At 47.0% G+C, this 20,725-nt stretch overlaps 1 protein-coding gene across 1 annotated transcript in view; it reads right to left on the bottom strand.

Moving 5' to 3' along the window:
• Positions 1 to 396: 396 nt before the first annotated feature.
• Positions 397 to 20,725, bottom strand: part of CHAT (choline O-acetyltransferase) — a 63,648-nt gene continuing 43,319 nt past the window's right edge. The window contains exons 7-14 of the mRNA XM_090279522.1: positions 13,349 to 13,518; positions 10,874 to 10,974; positions 9,892 to 10,020; positions 7,256 to 7,378; positions 4,181 to 4,322; positions 3,982 to 4,044; positions 2,383 to 2,520; positions 397 to 654 (exon numbers count right to left, since the gene is read on the bottom strand). Of these exons, the coding sequence (XP_090135648.1) occupies positions 397 to 654; positions 2,383 to 2,520; positions 3,982 to 4,044; positions 4,181 to 4,322; positions 7,256 to 7,378; positions 9,892 to 10,020; positions 10,874 to 10,974; positions 13,349 to 13,518 (1,124 nt within the window). The remainder of the gene's footprint in view (positions 655 to 2,382; positions 2,521 to 3,981; positions 4,045 to 4,180; positions 4,323 to 7,255; positions 7,379 to 9,891; positions 10,021 to 10,873; positions 10,975 to 13,348; positions 13,519 to 20,725) is intronic.

Below are 20,725 nucleotides of genomic sequence, written 5' to 3'. Positions count from 1 at the left end.
TGTTGGGAAAAACCATGACCTGAACATGCTAGGTCCTGCTGGGGAAGCAAATACCAACATTAAGCTTCTGTGATAGTGAAGGGAAGTCAGGGTGTACTTCCCCACCTCACCCAGGACACTTCTGAGCCAGGCTGGTCTGATTTCCTCAGCACCAATTGTATCGATGCACAGGCCAAAGGGCAACTTGATAACTAATACGATTCCATGCCTAATGAGGGACATTTTCCTCCAGACACTCAGCTTTGTGTGATATCCCCCACCCACCGTGGTCTGTGTGTTGGGCCCTGGGGACAGAGGAGCTACAGAAAGCTAGGACGAAGGTTGAAAACAGGGGTTCAGCAGCGTCTGGCAGCTTTAGGATGCTGGGTTTGGGAAGGTGATATGCAAGGGCAGGAGTCACTGGTTGGGCCTTGTTGCTTTTTCTTTTGTTACCAGTGGCTTGCCTGCAGCAGACTGAGGTGGACTGCAGAGGTCTTTCATTTCAGTCAGGCTTTCTTCCACAGCTTTTGCAAACTTGGAAGAAGATGTCTCTTTGCAGCTGTGGAAGCTCGAGATGCAGAAAAGGATGCTTTCGGGCTGGGGGTTGTAGCAGGCACCATACCCATGGGACACCACGGGCCCATAGCAGCAAAACATCTCCATGGTTGTGGGCACCTGCAGGAAAGGCCAGGTCAGGAGCTGCTTGTTCTGAAATGCAGACTGTGAGCCTGCCAGAATGAAGTGTGTTCTAACAACTATGGGGCCTCAAGAGTATATTTGCTTCTCTGACTATTTTCCACCTTGGCGTTTGACTGAATTAACCAAATCAATTGACTGCTTCAGCATAGATGGCCACGGCCAGTCATAAAAACAAACCCATATAACTGCATGATATGAGGAGAAGAGGGTGATAAGCCATTCCCTGGTGTGAAATCTGCTCTACTTGTGGAGTCAGAAGCTCCCAAATTCACCTGCTGCTGAGTCTCAGCTGAGTCTTTTCTTCACCTGGGGGCCATTTGAGGCACAGAGGCAATCAGAGTAATTTACTAAATGGCACCCTGGTGACACCCAATGGTTCAATGTCTTCCCAGAGGGAGTCATTTATGAACTGGAGGAAATCTGGCTTGTCTCCTCTGTTGATTTCCCCCACATCCTTAATTACTGTCAGCATTGCCTGGCTGGTCTGGTTTTTCGCCCCACAGCCTGGTCACACACAATTACCCAGCACTGAGTATTTCAAAGTTTATCATCAATTGAAGTTTTAGTTATGTATCTAATATGTTTTGAATGCAGAGCACCGAGATTTTGTAATCTGGATCACAAACCAAGAAAAATTTTTTGAAGGCATTCAAGTCATAAATGTTCATTTCCAGTTGGAAAAAAAAAAAAAAACCCAAACCATCACACTCCAATTAATTTTATTAGCTGATCCTAGGGAGAAAATTGAACACATTTTTGGTCAGGTGCAGGGTGGGTTTGTTTTAAACCCAGAGATTTCTGGTGCTGTGTACCTGGGCCTTCAGAAATGACACTGGTTGTTTTAATGGGGCAGAAAAAACCATTAGTCTTGCTAATAGAGTCCCTAGTTGTCAGATAAATTTGCCATGCAACAGCTGAAGGCCATAAAGCCATTCCAAAGCACTTTTTGCCCATGGATGGTTTCCTGAAGAATTTATGTTGTGTTCTGCCCTCGTTTAGTCACATTTGTGAGCTCACTGCAGTAATGAGAAAATCAAATTACTGAGTGGGCTTTTATCCTCAAACACAGCTTTATGAGCTCCTTTTATTTCCCATGTCCAGCCTTTCACAGATGAAGCAGAGTTTAGGAAACTGAGGTATGGGGGGAGGGGCGGCATGTGTACTTTTTCTCCTAAACTGCTGCCTTTTTCTAATGGATTTCAATCTGTCTTTGTGACAATGGTCCTCCAACAGAACAAGTCTGTGGTGCTGATTAGGAGACACTGGGTTGGCAGTTAATCACCTACTGTTGGTCACTGGCCCTTTATAATAGTGTCTGTGGCCTGCTTGGAGGGCCCTGTGCATGCCAGTCACTGGGCTGGTGTTTCTACCTACATCATCGCATCTAGTTGAGCCAGGGATTCACTCTAAGTCTGTCAGTCTTCAGAGGTAACATTGAAAGAGAGTAAGCATAATGGTTAGGGCACCAGGATGGGTGGTTTTCTGTACTGTCCACCTCTACTAAGGTCATGTCTGTGATTACTCACACTTAGAAGATGAAAATCAATGCTCTGATTATTTAGGTCATTTTGCAGAAGGTCACCGAGCTCATGAGATACAGGACTTCCCTGAATCCAACCAGCAGGCTGTATTCACTGAGCTCTAGAGAAAGCCCCCTGGTTACACTAAGTGGCTTCTTGGACGATGGCCACAGTAGGACTGTACCTGGCTGGTGGAGAGGACAAATTGATTGCTCATCAAGTATGTTTCATCTGTGAACATCTCAGGTAGCTCCTTGCACATTTCCCGGGCCAGCTCCCGCAGCCCCAGCAGGTGGTTGTCAATAGCCATCCCAGTTATGGCCTAGGCAGCAGGGAACAAAGAATAGTAAATGAGGTGTGGGCTCCTGACACCTCCTCCCCTCCTTTCCAGTTTACAGTTCTAATGGTGTTCAATCCACCATATTTAATCAAGAGTTTGTGCTTCCTCTTCAGCCCTTATCCCTGCTCTACTTCAGTTCTCACATCAACTCTTTCTAAATATATATAGGTTCTTATATATAAACAATGTTGCTACCTCTTGGCAGACCACCCCATGCTCCAAGCAGTCCTCCTTCTACCTGGTCACCAGAGTAGCTTTGTGACAGGAAAATCCAATATCATGAGCTCTCCTGATCCTCTGTTCTTTGCACTCACTAAACTACTTACTTTTTCTGTAATGTGTCTTATTCTCTCAAGACTTTATCTTTGCATATGCTGTTGCCTTCTGGGGCCAGTCTTCCCTTCTATGTCTATTACAAGCACCTCCTCATTCTTCATGTTTCATTAAGCTCCATTTCCTCCAGGAAGTCTTTTTGGCTTTCCCAAGCAGAAGAAGGAGCTAGTTCCTCCATGCTCTCTGCTACTTCCTGAGGGCTCCTTTCACATGGGGTTGGATTTATCATGTAAGGACTTCTCCTCCTAACTACACAGTAAACTCCCAATGATGGGCTTTAGACTACATTTTTTATTTCCTAACACTCAGCACTTTATCTGACATAAAGCAGAAAATCAAAAATTGCCCATTGGATACATGAGTGAACTTGGTTTTCTCCAAACAGAACAAACACTTCACTCTTCAGATGAATTAGAGACCTATATTAGAGAATATACTGAATTAGAGGAAAGTCTACATTGACTAGTTCTAAAACCCAGGTATGCATTGTACTTTCTTTCACCTAGAGTAAAATCTGGTGAACTTCTTTTTAAAGACTATATCAGGATGATTTGCAATTAATATATCGATTACAGGCCCCAGTAACAGCTTATTCTCTGTTGTTTATATGCTGGCTTGCAGTGCTTGAAAGTAAATTATTTCTCTAAACTAGGGAAGTATTTCCCTTACAATTTTGATGTCACTATTAATTTTCAGAAAAGACTTTTTATTTACAAGTAGTATAAATAAAAACACGAAGAATAAGAAGGCCTGTGATTATGCAAGGTGTACAAGCCATTACAGTTTTCCAGGCCCACGTACAATGTCTTCACATCTGACTTCTCTTGTAGGGTAAAGTATAAATTGCTATACATATTGGTGTTATTATTATTGTTGCTGTTTCAAAGCCCATTCATTGTATTCTCATAAAATCTGTGTAGAAAGCAGGAGAGGTATGTTACCTAAGTTCTAAAAATAAGGAGATTCTGAAAGGCAGGATGGCCTTGTCAAGTCACTGGACAGTTGATGGCTCAGCTCTCACCCAACTTGGGCAGTGGCCTACTCTGGTGGGTCCAGCTCTGGCATAGCCCACAGTCATGAGCTCAAGCAAGGAGGTGCCTTATCACTCACCATGACTGTGTACTCAGTCTGGGCTTGGATGGCATTCTTCAGGAGCAGCAGCTTCTCTGAATCCTGGAAACAGACCAGACAACAAGCATATGGAGTTTTAAGAGGCTACTTAGTGACAAACAGGTCTAAGGAGCTAATTGTCACAGAGTTGAGCAGACAGGCAGCCTCCTTGAGACTTCTCAGATGGAGCAGGACTTACTGGTGCAGCAGTTTTGTGGTCACTGATGGCTTTCACAAAGTGCAGTGCCTCTGGAGTGGCTGATCGAATGTTGTCCACCCGTCCCTCCTGGAACCGGCGAATGGATGCGCTCTCGTAGGTGGGTGTGAGTCTGCGATGGAGCCTGCACAAGTGAGGGATGAATAGCAAATGGTGATGCATTCTCGGGAATGATAGTCCAGCCGGCTTTATTTTTATAGTACTGACTTTAGTTGGCATAGTAATTCATTTTTACCTTAATAGAATTTAGAGGAGGTTTCCCAAAGATGAATATCAGAGAGTCTAATATGAAGAGCTCTGTACCTTTTCCATACATTAGTTATATTGCACAGATTTAAAATAAAGAAGTGACTGGTGGCTTTAAAAAAATTCCCAGTCTGGTGGGAAACCTAGAATTTTCTGCAAGACTTGATGAATGTTTGATTAATAGCACAGAATGAAATAATTGTGTGACTAATCACTCACATCCTTGAAAGAATCCTGTTTTATTTAAAACAATTCAAGCATGAACTATGGATGTAGGCAGGGAGGGGTCTCAGTGGTCATTGGTGTAAACTGTTGCAATGTCTAGGGGTGGCTGGGCTTTTGACAGAGCTATGGGCACTATGGCTGTGCCTCTTCTCCTTAAAGCCTATGACATGAGCAGTAGCAGCCACTGCCCCCGACAGCCAGGACAGCCAGAGAAAAATCCCTTCCTTAGGCATGTGAACCAAGTGAGAAGCCCTAGACTTGTGTGCCTCACTGGCACACACATTTGTTTACCAAACCGTAAAGTCCTGATGTTGGAGTTGAAAGAAGGGAAAGACACAGAACTCAGAGAAGAGCAGTTACAACCCAAAGTCACACAGCAAATCATGGCCTCCTCAGGGCAGGTCTCTGTCACACTGGGTTAGCTCCAGGAGGGTGGAAGGTCAAGTATGATTCAGCACAGTGCTTGGCTCTGTATTGGTTGGTGAGCAAGTGAATAAACTTCTGTTATACTTATATCTCATTTTTCCAAGGTACTGGCAGGGAGCTCATTTCCTATATCTCTATGGCCCCTGGAGGCAAATGCTCTGCCAAGCATGAAAATAGAGGCTGACATTCGCCGGCAACTGATTAACCCCAATTGAGGCAGCTTCTAGGGTGTTGCTGAATCTAGAAGCAGATTTAAAAATTTTTATTAACGTTTAGACTGTGAAGAATGTTCTCCATGGGAAGCAGATCATGTTTTAGCTTTTCAATGAGCCCCAGGAGTGCCTGGCCATGACCATTTCTGGACAAATCCAGTGACAGCAAAGATCATGTGAGGAGGGGGTGCTCTGTGAAGGTTCCTCTTGGCTTTGGATCTGAAGCTCTGAAGTGCGTGTTGAGTGGAATCCCCAGGAATGGCTTCTGCAGGAACCTGATTTCATGACCCGTTTCAGCCAGTTGATATTTGAGTATCAGAATGGCACTGACTGCAGATCCAGACACCAGATCCTGCCACAGTTCTATGCTGGCAAGGTCTCTGTGTCCTGGTGATGCAGGGTGATGTCAGACTTTACCAATGAATTGTAAGAAGACAGATGCTCAGAGTGGCTTCCTCCTTCCCTATGAGTTACAGTCCCACACGAGACACTAGGATCAGGATTCTGTGTCCACAGGGGTCCTGCCTGTTCATTAGTGAGACTTCCTTGCTCCAGCTTTAGATAAGATCACCACATGCTCCCCTGGGTGTTGCAAGCTGAAAGATCTGGTGAGATGACTACTGTTTGCTAGCCATGCCAGTTTATGAGCTGCTTCTGGAATGCTGGAGCCAACTGAAGCCAGCCCTATCTTGAGGAAGATTTGCTTTGCATGTTAGTTTTAGTGTTCTATAAAAGGTGAGTCAGGTGCCCTACTCTACCTTCAACCATTAACCTCTACAACTCTATAGGTTTTCCTAAATCACAGACCTGACCCTGCCACCCCTAGCTGTCACTTGTGTAGTGTCTTCTCATGTTTCACTCAGTACCTGAGGCCTGCTCTGTGCTAGGTGTGCAAGGTACCTATATTGTCATACTTGGGAGAGACAGTCTAAAAAACAAAGTTGACAAATCAACAAACAAGGTAGTTCACACGAAAAGCAATTGCCATGAAAGAAAAAGAGAGCACAATTAGTATGATAGGGAACTGAGTGGCAAGGGGGCCTGAGGTGGGTGCTTTACATAATAGGGTCATGAAGGGCCTCTGAGGGCTGACATCTGAGTATTTAGGAAGGAGTTGGCAAGTGAAGGCTGGTAGTGACAGGTGAATAGGCAGAGGCAGAGCCAGAGCAAAGATCTAGAGGTGGAAGAGAGCTTTGGGGATGACTCCAGGTGAGGCCAGGGAGACTTTCTAAGCCTGGATTTTGTTCTAAGAATGGTGGGAAACCATTGGGAGAGTTCAAGGAGGTAAATGATAGAATCTGATTTTCATATTTCCAAATTCATGCTTTATGAAGATAGGCTATAGCAGGTAAGATTGGAGGCAGGGATCCCCAGGGAGCATGCTGCAGTTGACCAAGCATGAGTTGGCAGGGACTTAGGAGTGGCCAATGATGGCAGAAGTAGAAATGGAGGAGAAGGGCAAAGAGACACATGGAAAATAACTGACACAGTGAGGGATGAGAGACAGGGACAAATCAAGGATGAGTCCAAAACCTTTGACTTGACCCACTGAGGGATGCTAGTTCTATTTCACTACCGAGGCCAGAATAATGGCCACGTCACAGCCCCAGGGGCCCAGGTGGACTGGATGGGATCTAGAGAAGGAGCACCTTCTTGATCCAGTGTCCTCATTGTCTGCCTGGCCTTAGTTAGCTTTGTTCCTGCCCTTTGTGCTCTGTGCCTCTGGTTCATCGCTCAGGCAAGTGACTGACTGTGACACCCTTTCTTCTCTTTTCTGTAAAGGTTTCATACCTTGAAATGCAATTAGGTGGCACCTCCTACCAAGCAGGCTGCCCTGGTCATCCTCCCATCTGCTAAGCCCACAAAGTCTTCCTCCCTCTAGAGTACTTCTAGACTCTAGAGTTTAGAGCAGTGTGTCAATCAGCCCTTCTGGGCAGGTTTTACTCACTTGTAGAAGGCCAATTGGAGGGCCACCTGAATAAAGGCATCGGGGCTGAATTTCTGCTTCTTAATGAATGTTTTCCCATAGTTGTCAAACTTATAAACCACGAAGTCGAGATTCTTTACTATTCTGTGGGGGGGAAAAGAAAAGATGCTTTTATTTCATGCAAAATAGAATGCATACATCACAGAGTCTAACCAAATGTCTTGAGCCTGGTCTATGTCCTAGCACTCCAGAAGTTCAGGACAGTCTCTCCCCTCCAGGAATGGATCAGTGTGTCAGAGACAGTCCTTGACGTATGGAAGTGGGAGAGGGTGTGCTGGACCAAGGTTACTCTTAGCCGAAGATGAGGATTGGCTGAGCAGGATGGTGGCCCAGCTCTGGGGCTGGAGGGAGATGGGCCTGGCTGCAGGAGGGACATGGAGGCAGGAGAGACATTTGCATGGGCAGAGGGAACACTACTAACAAACATAATCATAAAATCCCACTGCTCACAGAAGTGAGCCTGAGACAAGTCACTTGTTTGACCTGTTTGGTAAGGTGTGTCCAGCGTCCTTGTGGGTTCTTTTGGCATCCTGGCCATCCTGCCAGATCCACAAACCCTCTCTGCCCAGGGAAAAGCCCACTTCTCAGACAGATTCAGGTAGCATCTCCTCACTGAGACTCATCCCTGTTGTACTTTGGAAAGAGAGACCTGGGCCCTGGCTGCTCAGTACAGTCACCATAGTGAAGGCTGCTTGCTAGTGACTAAAAATCCATTTTACCCAGAAACTGCTGTTGTGGCTGCCATGACATGTCCCAGTCTTTGCTGCGCAAGTCACTGTAAGAGTGGCAGGGAGATTCCCTGAGTCTATATTGAGACCCTTAAGTACCCCAATAATGACCAGTCTCCTTCAAAATGAGCTTGGGGTCTGGGCTGACTCCCCACTGGACCAACGTCCAGCAAGGTCCACACCATCTGTCTACCAGCTTTGTGTGAAAGCAGAGCCTTGTAGGAGCTACCTGGGCCCACATTCACACACTCATTCTCTCAGGACCTGATGCTCCCTGCCTGTCCCTCCTTGAATTATTTCTCTTGTCTCACAGAACTTCAGGTCTTGATGGGCCCATGCCAGGTTCTGGGGACTTAGCAGAACTCAGAGAGCCAGTTCCCATGGGAACTCAACCCTCAGTCTGGCCTGTTGACTCACTGTCTCCACACAGGCTGGACTCAGAGTCACCATAGACCCCTGGAAACCTTTTGCTTAAGCTCTGCCCACTTTGACCCCATACTTTCCTTCCTGTTTCCCTATCCTCCAGAAAGAGGATCTCAGGGCCTCAGGATCAAGTGGGACCTGGTCAAACCCCTAAAAGTGTACAGGCTCCTTCTTTGCAGGGCTCAGCAACCAACCCACCCTCCTAGTGGCCTGCTTATCCCCAAACAGCTGCATATGGTGGAGATAGCACCACCTGATAGATGAACATCTAAGGCCACTCCTCCATGAAAGCCAGTCAGTCTCCACAGCAGCTTGCAGGGGACCTGTCTTCCGTGCCCTTGGCCTCACAGCCCATCCACACTCTATCCAGCTTACCTACCTTATTCCTACAGTCTCTTCCCCGATTCCCTAAAACACCCTGTACAAAATCCTCCAGGGCTCCTCACAGCTTCCAGGATCTGCAACCTAGGGAGCATGAAGCTCTTCACAATGTGGCCCCAGCTTCCCTTTAGTGTCCCTAACTCTGGCCATTCTCTCACTTGCTGGTCTCTAAAGTAATCTGGATCTTTTATGAACCACCCACTCCCCCAGATGCCTGCAACACAAACTCTTCTCCATCCTTCAAGGCCCATCTTCGCAAAGCCCTCCCTCAATGTCTTGGCAGAATTCAGCTTCTGTGTCCCTTGTAGGTTCATGTCTGTATGTCTGTGCCTGGTTTTGGCACTTATTGCATCACACATTTTTTCTCTGGGAGTCCACTTCCTCCACTAAAGTCTGGAAGGCAGGCCCCATGGCATATTCATTTCTGTGTCCTCAGAGCCTTACCACAGCCCTGGTACAAACTAGAGCTCTGCACATGTTGGTTGAGGGAATGAATGAATGAGTGAATCCACTCATGCTCACTTACTGAATGAGGCAATGAACAACCAAGGTCCAGATTCAATTGTCATCCCACAGCTCCCCTCACACCTTGCCACTGCCAATACACTGCTCCCCAAGATGGGTCCACACCAATCCCTAGGCCCCCTGCCTGGGTCCCATTAGGGCCTGAAATGCCCTTGGGAATAAAACCCCCGTTGTCAAGTTGCATTGAAAATTCAAGCAAATTGAAATAGTTTGGATTCAAATGGCTTATTCAAACTAGTTGTTTATTACTCTCCCCAAACAGGATGATTTCCCTGTCTTGACTCTGCTCAGTCAGGTGAAACCCTTGGGAAAAAAATAGCTCTGCGTTTGCATTTTATGGAAATGATGGATTCTTTGGCAAGGTTATTTTCCCTAGAGTTATAACTCTCCTTTAGTTTGACTACATTTCCATGAGGGGGTGGAGATTGGAAGAGCTGGTGTCTCTGGAACCTTTCAGGGAGTCTCAGCAGCCAGTGTGGGAAGGAGGACACAGGTTACCTCCAGAGCATCACTCCAAAAAGGATTTGGGCTTTTCCTTACCTTTGAAGTCTTTCTGCTGAGGAAGCTAAGAAACCTTGGATTACCGGGGAACATTTCCACCTCAGCCTCCTGGGGGCTGGCAGCTCAGTGACAGAGTCAGCTTGGACTAGCTTCTTGCTGTTTTGCATCCTGCAGGCACAGAGAGGAGACCTCCTCAGCCCTGAGAGCTGAGGGCTTCGGGCAGCATGTTTCTTTGCCCTCTGCAGTCATCTTGCTGTTGGAGGTTCGGTGGGTATGAGCTGCCCCAAAACCATTGCAACAGTGAACAAAATGAGTCTCAGAGAGCCTACCAAGATTAGCAAGTGGCAGAGCCAGGATTCCCTCCAGTTCCACCTGACTCCAAAGCCAATTTTTTTGTTTTGCATTTTCCTGTTCTACTACACTACACCATAACAATTATAAAACATTTGGAGATAAATTGAAGCAAATTATATTGTTCTGTCTGAGAGGGTTGATCTGGGTTTTCAGAGATCCTAAAGAGTTCCTAAATTGTGGAAGAGGTTTAGAACTTAGAACCATGGAGGAGATTTTAGAAGGAGACAATGAGGGAAGTGGTAAATGGAGGAAGGAATCCGACGTGTTAAAGGTCAGAGAAACCTTTAGTTGGCCAGCTTGGAAGCTAGGGAGAAAGCCCCAGTCTGAGAGGATGGAAAGAGCTACAGCTCAGAAACCTTCCCTCTGTGCTGAATCATCAGTCAGCCCATCCTGGACTTGGGACAAAAAATATGGATTGATCGCACCTTCCCTGGTCAAAGCAGATGTTCCCTTTTAGCTAAAAAAATCATTGCCAAGCTTCCCCCTAACTGCCCAGATGCCCCCTTCTGTCCATTGCTGATAAAATGTATAATGTCTCATTCAAGCTTGTTTGCAAACTAACACTTTCTAGACTAATGCAGCCCCTATGTGGCCATCCCAGTTTTTCTTGGCCTAGCTGGGCAGGCCAGCTTTGATGCCATGGAGGGGTCCTGCCTTCCAGACTCACATGTGCTTGAGCAGATGTTCCATGCACTGCACCAGGACAATGCCATCGAATGGGGAGTGCTCACACACCACGCCACAGGTGCCATCCCGGCCCACCACAAACTGCAATAAGGAAGAGAGAGGTGACCAGACCTCTAGCAGAGTCAGCATTTCAAACCTACAGGCCAGGTGCCCCTGGTCTCTCAAGGGGATCACTCCTCAAGGACACCAAAGTATGTTATCTTCTGAAAAGAACACTGCACCCAGCTGCCAGGCTGTGGGAGTCTCAAACAGCACTAAACTGTGCGACCTCCTTCCCAGAAATGCTCTGGTCAGTGAAGGTGCAGCATGAAGTGCTCTGGCTGAAGTATCCCACTGATTCCTGAAAGGCTGTACACATTCTCTGCAGGTCATGGGCAAGCTCCTTCATCTTCTGTTAGCCCTGTTTCCCCTTTGCAGTGAGTGTCAGGACCACATGCTCTACTACACTGTCATGATGTGCCTTATGGGCCCTGTGTGTTTGGGCACCACTGATTTTATTCCCAGGTTCAAGACCAGTGTCCACCTTACAGTAGGCACTCAAAAATTTTGTTGGATGACTGAATGAAAGATAACAATCTAATTTTGATAGTGCATGGATTCCCAGGGAAAAATAAAACCTTCCTTGATGGGAGTGAGGAAAAGGTGTGCTGAGGGTGCCCCATCAACTGCTGCCTGGGCTTTGTGTCTGGGATCCAGACTGCAGTTCTGCTGCTGTGGCCAGCCAGCTGGGAGAGCTTTGACAAGACACTTCAGATCTCTGACTTCAGTCTGTTCTCATTTAACTTGAATCAAATAAGGCTAGTTAACAGGATTGATATGGGGATTAGAAAGAAAGTATATGAAAGGACCATGGGAACTGTAAAGATTACTTATGGTTTTTTTATGACCTTACAAAGGCTGTATTTAGCTAACTTGGAAAAGGGACATACTCAGTGCATAAAAGTACTGGGAGAAAATAAGAATGAGATTTGATTCTTAAAGCATAACCCAAATAAGGTAGGGCTGCTTGTAGCTTATCCTGCGCAGCATCACACTCAGGGGTATCTGCCTAACATCCATAATCAACAAGCAAACAAGTGAGCTGTTGAAGGCTCTACAGCACACACTAGAGCTGTTTCCAGGTCTCCCCTGATCTCTCACATAGTTGTCCTCTGCCCGAATCTTTACTCCTACTCTTCAAACTTCCAACAGAGTTTCTTTCAAAACACATTTCTGCAGGCTCTTTTCTCTCTCCTCCAGTGTCTCCCGCCTTCTGTCCTGTGAAAGCTCTCAGTCCTTTCAGTTCCTGTCTGTGAAGCCAGTTGGGCTTCACCTGATAATCTGTCCTAACTTTGAAAAGAAACTAGGAGTGGGTACAGTTACCCATGTGAGGCAGGGAGGGAAAGACTGGGCCCACTCACACATTAGTGCTTTTCTGTCCATGTCACTAAAAGAAAGAGCGAAATAGTGCCTTTTAAAAACTGCTACCAAGCCTTACTATGTTTCAGGTCCTGCACATCCATTATATCATTTTCCTCCCACAGCTGCTCCACGAAAGGTTACAAGCCATTAGCACTGCTTGTGAAGACTGAAACAGCCAGTGCGGCAGCAACAGGACTCATCAGAAAGAGCAGAATCAATATGCACGCCAATAAAAAAGATTACCTGCAGAATGCAGGGGACAGCGAAAGAGAAAAATAAACCTAGAAATGCTCATTATGTGTGAGCAATGCTAACCCAAGCATAGAGATCATTGGCTGCTATTTAATAAGGTTATTGTGAAAGTGTGGTAGCTTTAAAAATAAATGAGATTAGATTTAGGATTGGCATGCTGGGGAAAAAAGGATGTAAGAACAAGAATGAATGGCCCAACTTCAACCTAATCCCCATCTGCATGAGTATTTTCCTCCAGACCAAAGTGACTGTCTTGTTTCTGGGCTAATGTCATATGAATGGGAAAAAAAATGAATTGCTTTATTTCATTTTATGACTTTTCCTATGGAGATGCTGAGCTGCCCTACTTCTCAGTGATGGAGAAAGGTATGTCAAAATGGCCAGGCAAGGGTGACAGAAATTCAGAAAAGCTGACATCCCTAGGCATCAGATGTGATTCTTGCTGGACATGTTGAAGATTTGTTCAATGGGAGGAGCCCCTGGCATGCTCCCACCTTACAGTGTGTGATGAGAGATGAGGAGTGAGCCCTAAGTCTGATCCAGAGGGCCTTGGCCTGGCACAGGCTGCAGGAAAGTTAGGGAACTTGGGCGGGGTTTGGCCACTTGCTCCTTATCCAAGCAAGGCCTTATCCTCTGAAGAGTCCTGACCAGTCCAGAGGGCAACACCAATGACACATCTCCAACCACTTCAGCTTCCTTGGCCCCACATACAGTATCCTGGGCAGTAGAGGCTGGTGAGTGAGTCTGCTGGCTGTGAGCAAAGCTGGCTCTGGCCACTGGCCATGGTGCAGGGGAGGCTTACCTGCAGGGACTTGTCATACCAGCGGTTCGCACCATTCTTGCTGCAGCCTCCGCCATGAAGAAGCTGGAGTGCCCTGTTGGTGTCGCTGAGCTCCAAGCCCCCTGGAGCATCCAGGCAAACCAGACAGATGCAGCGTTCAATCATGTCCAGTGAGTCCCGATTGGTGGAGTCTGCAGGGTGGGCAAGCAAGGCCTTATCCCCTGTCCCACTTGTGGCTTGGGGTCCCCTCTGCACAGCCTTACACACCAAAGGCAGACACACACTCACTCCCAGATCTGGAGCCAGTCCTGACCCCTCCCCTATCCCAGTCTGTGGTCTGGAAAGTCAGCCAGACTGTCCTGGGCTCCTGTACCAACCCTAGAGACCAGCTCAAGCTCGGAGTCCCTCTACATTTGACTAATTCTGCCTCTGGCTGTGTGGTCACTGGCCCCACCTGCCAAGATGAGAGGAGCTGGTGTAGGGTCTTCTCCGTGGACATTAAACTTGACACTGAGGGAGGAGCTCCATGTCCCCCCTCAACAGCACCCCACATGCTGGTACCAGAAAGCCACATCTGGCACATAGGCATGTTTATTTGTCCTAAACTATGATTTTCAAACATCAGTTTCCAGAATTTAAACATTAATCAATTTCATAGGAAAATCTGTAGTAAGAGAGTAAGGGTGCTGCTCTCCCTTCCCCCTGCCACCCCGGCTGTTATGTCAATGTAGAGGCAGATGGAGGAGCCAGGCTGCCCTAAACCTATAACCAAATGAGCCCACTGGGGCCATTTCAGGCCCATGGAACTCATCAGGACAAAGAGGTTAAAAGCCACCGAGCTTTGCAGGAGATGGGTTGTCAAGAAAGCTTAAATCCTCTACAAGGACATTGGACGTGGGTTCCTCCTGGAATACAGCTAGGCTGGTCAGATGGGCTGCTGGTATCTTCCTCAACCAAGTACAGGAAGGTTCACAAAGCCTGGCCAGTGGGGCCATGGCTGGTGCTTCTGTGTGTTCCTTCTCCAAGTTAGGAGTCTTTATGTTGGTGATTGTGTTCCTTCTCCACCATCCCATACAGGGTGTGGCATCAGGACCTAATGGGGAAGCTGCACGTTGACCAGAGATTTAGACTTCTGGGATGGATACTATAACAGGATGAGAGTTACTGTCACCACCCCCAAGTCCCAGAATATTATATGCATGGGAAGATGGGGTGTGTAGTGTTTGGAGGCAGAGGGGTATCACGTGTCAGAGATTGCTAGTTGCATATCGCAATATTCATTCTCACTCTAGCCATGGAACACCTGGCTTTTAACTTGGCACAGGGACAACCAGAACTAAAGCTACATTTCCCAGCCTCCCTTACAACTAGGGGTAACCATGTGTCTACATTCTACCAACAAGACCTAGAAATACTATAAGACAGCTTCCAAGAAAACTCCTTAAAGATAACTAGCGTGTGCTTTGTCCTACTTCCTGTATTTCTCTATCCTGCTGCCTGGAACACAGGTGTAATAACTGGAGCTCTAGGATCCATTTGGGACCATGAGGTAGAGGGCCACACCCTTGTAGTGAGAAAGAAGAACCCTATCCACCCTGTATCACTGGCTCACTACTGGTATACATGAAAGAGAGAAAAACCTCTGTGTTTTAAAAATACTATTATTTCAGGTTTTCTATCATATGTGGCCATAACTAATCCTAACTCATACCATCTGGTGATGTTGGGTTCACATTCTTACATTGCAGGAATTAGCTGGAGCTGAGAGGCTACACCTTGCTTTGCCACAGTCCTCTCTCATTTATTTAGCAGCTTGATTTCTGCAGGTATTTAAATTCAAGGTCCTTGTCCAGAGGCTATTCTCTTTCTCAAATATGGAGGGTGAAGGATCCCTCCTAGATGACAATTAAGTCCCTCCTTTCTCCCTCTTGTCTCAGCATCAAGGCAGGCACTTGGGTGGCCCTGGTCCTGAGTGCTGGCCCTTCCTTCTCCTGTAGCCAGCTCTGTGTCCCTTGATTCTGAGCCCAGGTACACATGCAGTCACATGTATCTCTCAGCTCCTGCCTCTTCCCTTCCCCACTGGGATCCCAGTAACTGCTGAGTCAAGACTCCCCCTTTCAGGGCCCTTGGTTCTGGAGGCTTCTCATCTTTCAAAGCCTCAAACTGAGAATTAAGCCCATTATCTTTCACAAGCATCTGGATTCTGTCTTCCTGAAGTCCAGGGAATGTGTAGGAGCAGGAGCAACTTTCACTTGCTTCCACTCTCAAGCTCAAGATTTCCTCGCAGCCTCTATTCACCAGCTGGGTCTGGCCTGTGGGTTGGAGCTAAGCACAGCAGCACCTTCCTCAGGCAGCAGGAGGCTGAGTCCACACATGGCCAATGATGCCAGTGAGGGACCACACCAGGAATGTGCCTGTCCTTTCTTCTGTCCAGCTGGGAACTTGGAGTGGTCACAGGTGGGTCTTATCTTCTTCTCCCTACTTTTGGCCTTGCCCTAGCCTCTCTGGGCTGCTACCCTACTCAGGTGTGTGGTAAGTTCCCCTTGCTGGTTCTGTCAGCCTTGAATGAGATCATCCCTAAGACCCTCCCCTGGGCCTCCTCAACACTTGCTGGGCACATGTATGCTAAGGTTACCTGTGCTGTTCCTTATTCTGCCCAGGTTTACTCCTCTAGGTTCATGAGAAGTTTCCACATGTCTTCACATGAAAGGAATCTCCAGTCCCCACCCATACCCTTTTGCCCACTTTTTGAAAATTCTGGGGGAAGAAGCTATTGCTTACAACAGGCCTTCTACTCTGGGAAGGAAGGTATCCAGCAGGCCAGCCCATTCTCCGTCATACACCCCCCTTCTTGTCTGGACTAATGAGGGTTTGGGAAGCACTGTTCTTTCAGGATGCCTCTTGATCCCTATGGGGATAAGATGACTCATCACCTTTCACTTGGCCTCTTGGGTTCTCCGGCCTCAATCCACTGAACTTCAAAGCTCTGAGCCCTGCCCTGAGGAGCCAAAGATAAGTGAGATGCCATAGTAGCCCTGCCTTCCTTCTGCTCCTTAAGTGTGATGCAGTCACCATGTCATCCCTTAAACCTGAAACAGCTCATGCCACCAGGTAGAATCCAAACTTGTAAATACAGCTCCTGGGCTCCAGAGCTAACCTCTGCTGCTTCTCCTGACTCAACTCCCCTGACTCTTTGCAATGACTTCACATGAGCCTCATGCCACTCCTTGGATATCTGTGCATATACATCCTCTCGCCATTGTGCAGGCTGTCCCCAGGATGGAGGCCCATCTCCCACTCTGCCTTATCAAAGTCCTTCCTAAGCTCCCTAATCCTCTAACAGTGCTTGTCCTGTGTCCAGGCATAGTGGAAGCAGCCCAGACAGAGTTCTTGCCCTCCAGGACTCCTTACACTTTGAGCTGCCTGCTCTATACAGATGAGGAACCTGCTCTGTCCACCAGGTCAGCCTCACGCAGCAGCTGAGTCAGAGCTGGCCAAATCCCTCTATAACAACTGTCTGCTACCATACAGCATGTGACTACAGTGCATGACCCTGTCACCATCCCCAGACCCTTATGTTTCAAGCAGTCACTGAGAGTTCAGCTCCAGAAACCCTGATATTGTCCCCTCTCCCCCATCTGTGAGTTTATAGAAAGTTGGGGCCTGGGTCCCCATCTCAGGCAGACAATATCCATGGCTGGAAATGGACTTGAGAGTGCACGGACAGGTAAGGTTGACATCTGTATGCACAGCTCAGAGGAGCTCAGAGGAGCTCAGCTGGCCAACAGAAAGAGGTCCATGACTTCTGGAGAGTCAGAAAACCACTGCTTTGGAGGGCATAGAGCTTCACGGTGAGGGTGAGGGTGAGGAGTGGAAACGAGATGGAAATGGATTCATAACTCTTCACAAAGCTCCAAGCTCTATCTCTCTCTGCTCCAGTAGGAGTTCTGGCCAATGGCCATAGTGCCTGGCCTTATACCATGTGCTGTTTTGGGGATTTCTTTGGGCTCCCAGGCTGACTAATGACTTCAGACTAAGGGGAGGCCTTGGTCAGGCCTGGGTCAGATTCAAATAGGCAGAGAAGGGAGAAGCATATCAGGAACGACATAACATTACAGGAAAAGTCTCTGAGGGCTGAGAGGTAGACATTCAGGCTTGTGGGTAAAGATGTGTAGGATTTAGGAGAGGCTGGAAAGACACAGTACAATGATGATGTTAGCTAACTTTTTTTGAGCACCTACTAGATTCATGCCAGGCATCAATCTAAGCACTCATACACATAAATACTGAATAGGAATTATTATCATCCCTACTCACAGCAGAGCTGCATGTGTTACCTAAAGTCACTAGTTAATAGAGAAAGCTGAACTTGACCCAAACCTAATGCCAAGGCTGGGAGCAGATGATCATCAAGGACCGAATGGCAGTACTGGGAATATGGACTTCATCTAGCAACAACAGGGAGCCACTGAAGGATCTACGCAGAGGTTGATGTGGTAAGGGAGAGTGTAGGTTGTCTAGGAGCTTGGGAAGGGCATGAGCCTGGAGACCAGACAAGAGGCTATAAGCAGCTCCAATGCTGCCTACCTTGGCCCTGTTGGCCATGTCTCAGTGAGCACTGAGAACCCAGGTTTGATATCTGCCTACACCAAGGTTTCCTTAGGAGCAGCTCAGGAGCAGCTCTAAGGCCAAGGTAGAGCGGGAAGGCTTCAGCTCCCCCTAAAACCCTCAGGAGTCCAGGCAGAAGACTACAGAACAGGCTTAGCAGCACATCTGGAAAGGAAAGTGAAGGCTTGGCACACTCTTTCCCAGCTGGTCAACTTGAGGATCACAGCAAAAATGGACAGCTTCTCAGAACTCCTGGGGAGGGCTGAGCCATCACTACCCAGCATGATGTTGTGCAGGGCCCTGAAGCTCAGTGCTAACCAACAAGAACCAGGTCCTGGCTCATTAGGCAGAGTGAAATGGGAGCAGGACAGCCCAGTGGGGATGCCAGGTGGCCTTGCAAATGAACTCCCTGCATACAAGGAGCTGACCAGTCAAATACTGACAAGTTTATCATGTCAGGCAAAAAATAAACTACGGCCAAACTCATCCACTGTGACTCTGGCCCAAATGTGATGGAAACAGAGCAGAGTGCTAGAGGCACATGGCAGGAGCCGTTTGTCTCGTGAACTCCTCATTGAGCACACAGAGGCTCAGTTAATGTGATAAATCAATCTTCCTCAAGGAGCTCCTGCTTAATAGTGAGAAGTCGGCATTGAGTAATAGGAGGAGCTTGTTCTGCCACCCATGCCTGGGAAGTTGACAGCTTTGGCAATGCAGAAATTCCAGAGGCCAAGAGGCCTTGGAGGAACCTGGTGCTTCTGTTAGATGTGGAAATCTTACAGACCATGACTAAGGTGAACAAAGAGAAAAGCAACATGGCACCTCTGCCTCTGGAGGGCTGAAGAATTCTCAGGTGTTGTACACACAAATATATACACAGCTCACTCTGAGATGCTTGCTCTGATCTATTACCTGGGAAGTTGGCTTGGGTCAAACTCATATGGTCTAGGGAGATGGAAGTACTTGGCACATTCTCAGAGGCTTATAGCTTCTAAGCTACTGTCAATCCCATCTGAGCAACTTGTCTTTCCAGATGAAGGAATTGTATCTTTCTTGGGAGGGAAACTGCCCTCCCATGTTCCATATACTTCTCTACTCTATAGCTTATAGGGTAATCTTTATGCTCCCCATCCCCAAACATTATGAGGATTCTAACAATGTATCTCTTGCCCAATTAAACATGGTTTTTGCAAATAAGAACTGCTTTGACTTGAGTTACAAAGGCCTCTTAAAAAAGTGCAAGAGGGGACTTCTGATTCTAGGAATATCAAGTGGACTTGCCCCTATTCCTTCTATTAAATACTCTTCACATTATATTTAAAACAAACATAGGAGATTCTGAAATATAGAAAGAGGAAGTAAGAGTGACTAAGAACCTTAAGACCAAAGGAACACATGATAGTGAGTTCCCTGGCTGTTATGGACTGAGTTATGTCCCTTATCCCCACCTCTAAATTTGTATGTTGAAGCCATAATACCAAATGTGACTTTATTTATAGACAGGACCTTTAAAGAGTTAATTAAAGTTAAATAAGGTCATAAAGGTTGCACCCTAAAGCAATATGCCTATTGTCCTTATAAGAAGAGGAAGAGACACCAGGGATGTATGTGCACAGAGTAAAAGCCATGAGAAGACACAGTGAGGTGGCAACCACCTGAAAGCCAGGGAGTGTAGCCTCAGGAGGAACCAACCCTGCCAATACCTTGATCTTGGACTTCTAGCTTCCAAAACTGTGAGAAATAAATTTCTATTGTTTAAGCCACTGAGACTTTGGGTTTTCTGTTTTAGAAACCTTCAGACCTGGAGCTACAGTGGCCAGTGACATAAAAAACATATACAAGGGGACTTCTTGCTATGTCTCCCTCCACAACTAAGAAGGAATACAACTACCTCAAAACTAGAAATAATCAGAAGTTCCAGAAAATAGAGCTGCATGGAAGTCTAACAAACAAATATATAAAGAAAAAATACTCATCCAGACAGGTAGGAGGGGCAGAGGTGGGCGGAGAGAACGTGGTGTGATGGTGACAGCAGTAGCAGCAGTGGTGGGCTGGAGGAAAGTGCAGTCACACATTTTTAAAAAGCAGGGATGGACACCTGGGGAGTGCTCCCAGCACCAGCTCATGGTTCCAGCACTGGGGAAAATAAAGCCTCATTGCTTCTGACTGTGAAAACCAGTGGGGATTGGGGTGGAGGAAGAAATTGCTGGTCTCTCAGTAGAGTCCACTTGTTAAAAGGGCCCCCACCATCCTAGAACATCTTCAGACCCATGCACTCTGGGAACAATGGCCAGGGTAACAGCTAGAGAGGTGCCAGTCCCATACAGGAAGTGGGAGAAGTGCCTGGAAAAGGGGCAAGTGCTGACAAAGGGGCACTGTTTCCTCTCAGACCCCTCTGCCACATATAGCACCACAACGTGGTGAAACAGGTCACCCATACTGATGAATACCTAAGGCTCCGCCACTTACAATGTAACAGGTGTGACAGCTCTACCTAAGACACAGAGGCAAAAACAAGCAAGCAAACAAACAAACAAAAAAAAAAAACCCACAGGAGCCTGTCAAGATGAGGAGACAGAAAAGTATGGTCCCCAAAATAAAGGGGAAACGGGTCAAGATTCCAGTGGGAGTACTAAGCGATGAGGAGATAGCCAACCTAACAGATGTAGAGTCCAAAATACTGGTGATAAAGATGCTTATAGGCGTGACAGATATGCTTGAGTATGGCAAACACATAAGGGAAGAAGTGAAGGCTATGCTAAATGAAATGAAGAAAAATCCACACAAAAC

Source organism: Furipterus horrens, unplaced genomic scaffold (genome assembly GCF_987537825.1).
Source record: "Furipterus horrens unplaced genomic scaffold, mFurHor1.1.pri manual_scaffold_5, whole genome shotgun sequence".
NCBI classification, from domain to species: domain Eukaryota; kingdom Metazoa; phylum Chordata; class Mammalia; order Chiroptera; family Furipteridae; genus Furipterus; species Furipterus horrens.
This window is presented reverse-complemented; position numbering and strand designations above follow the sequence as displayed.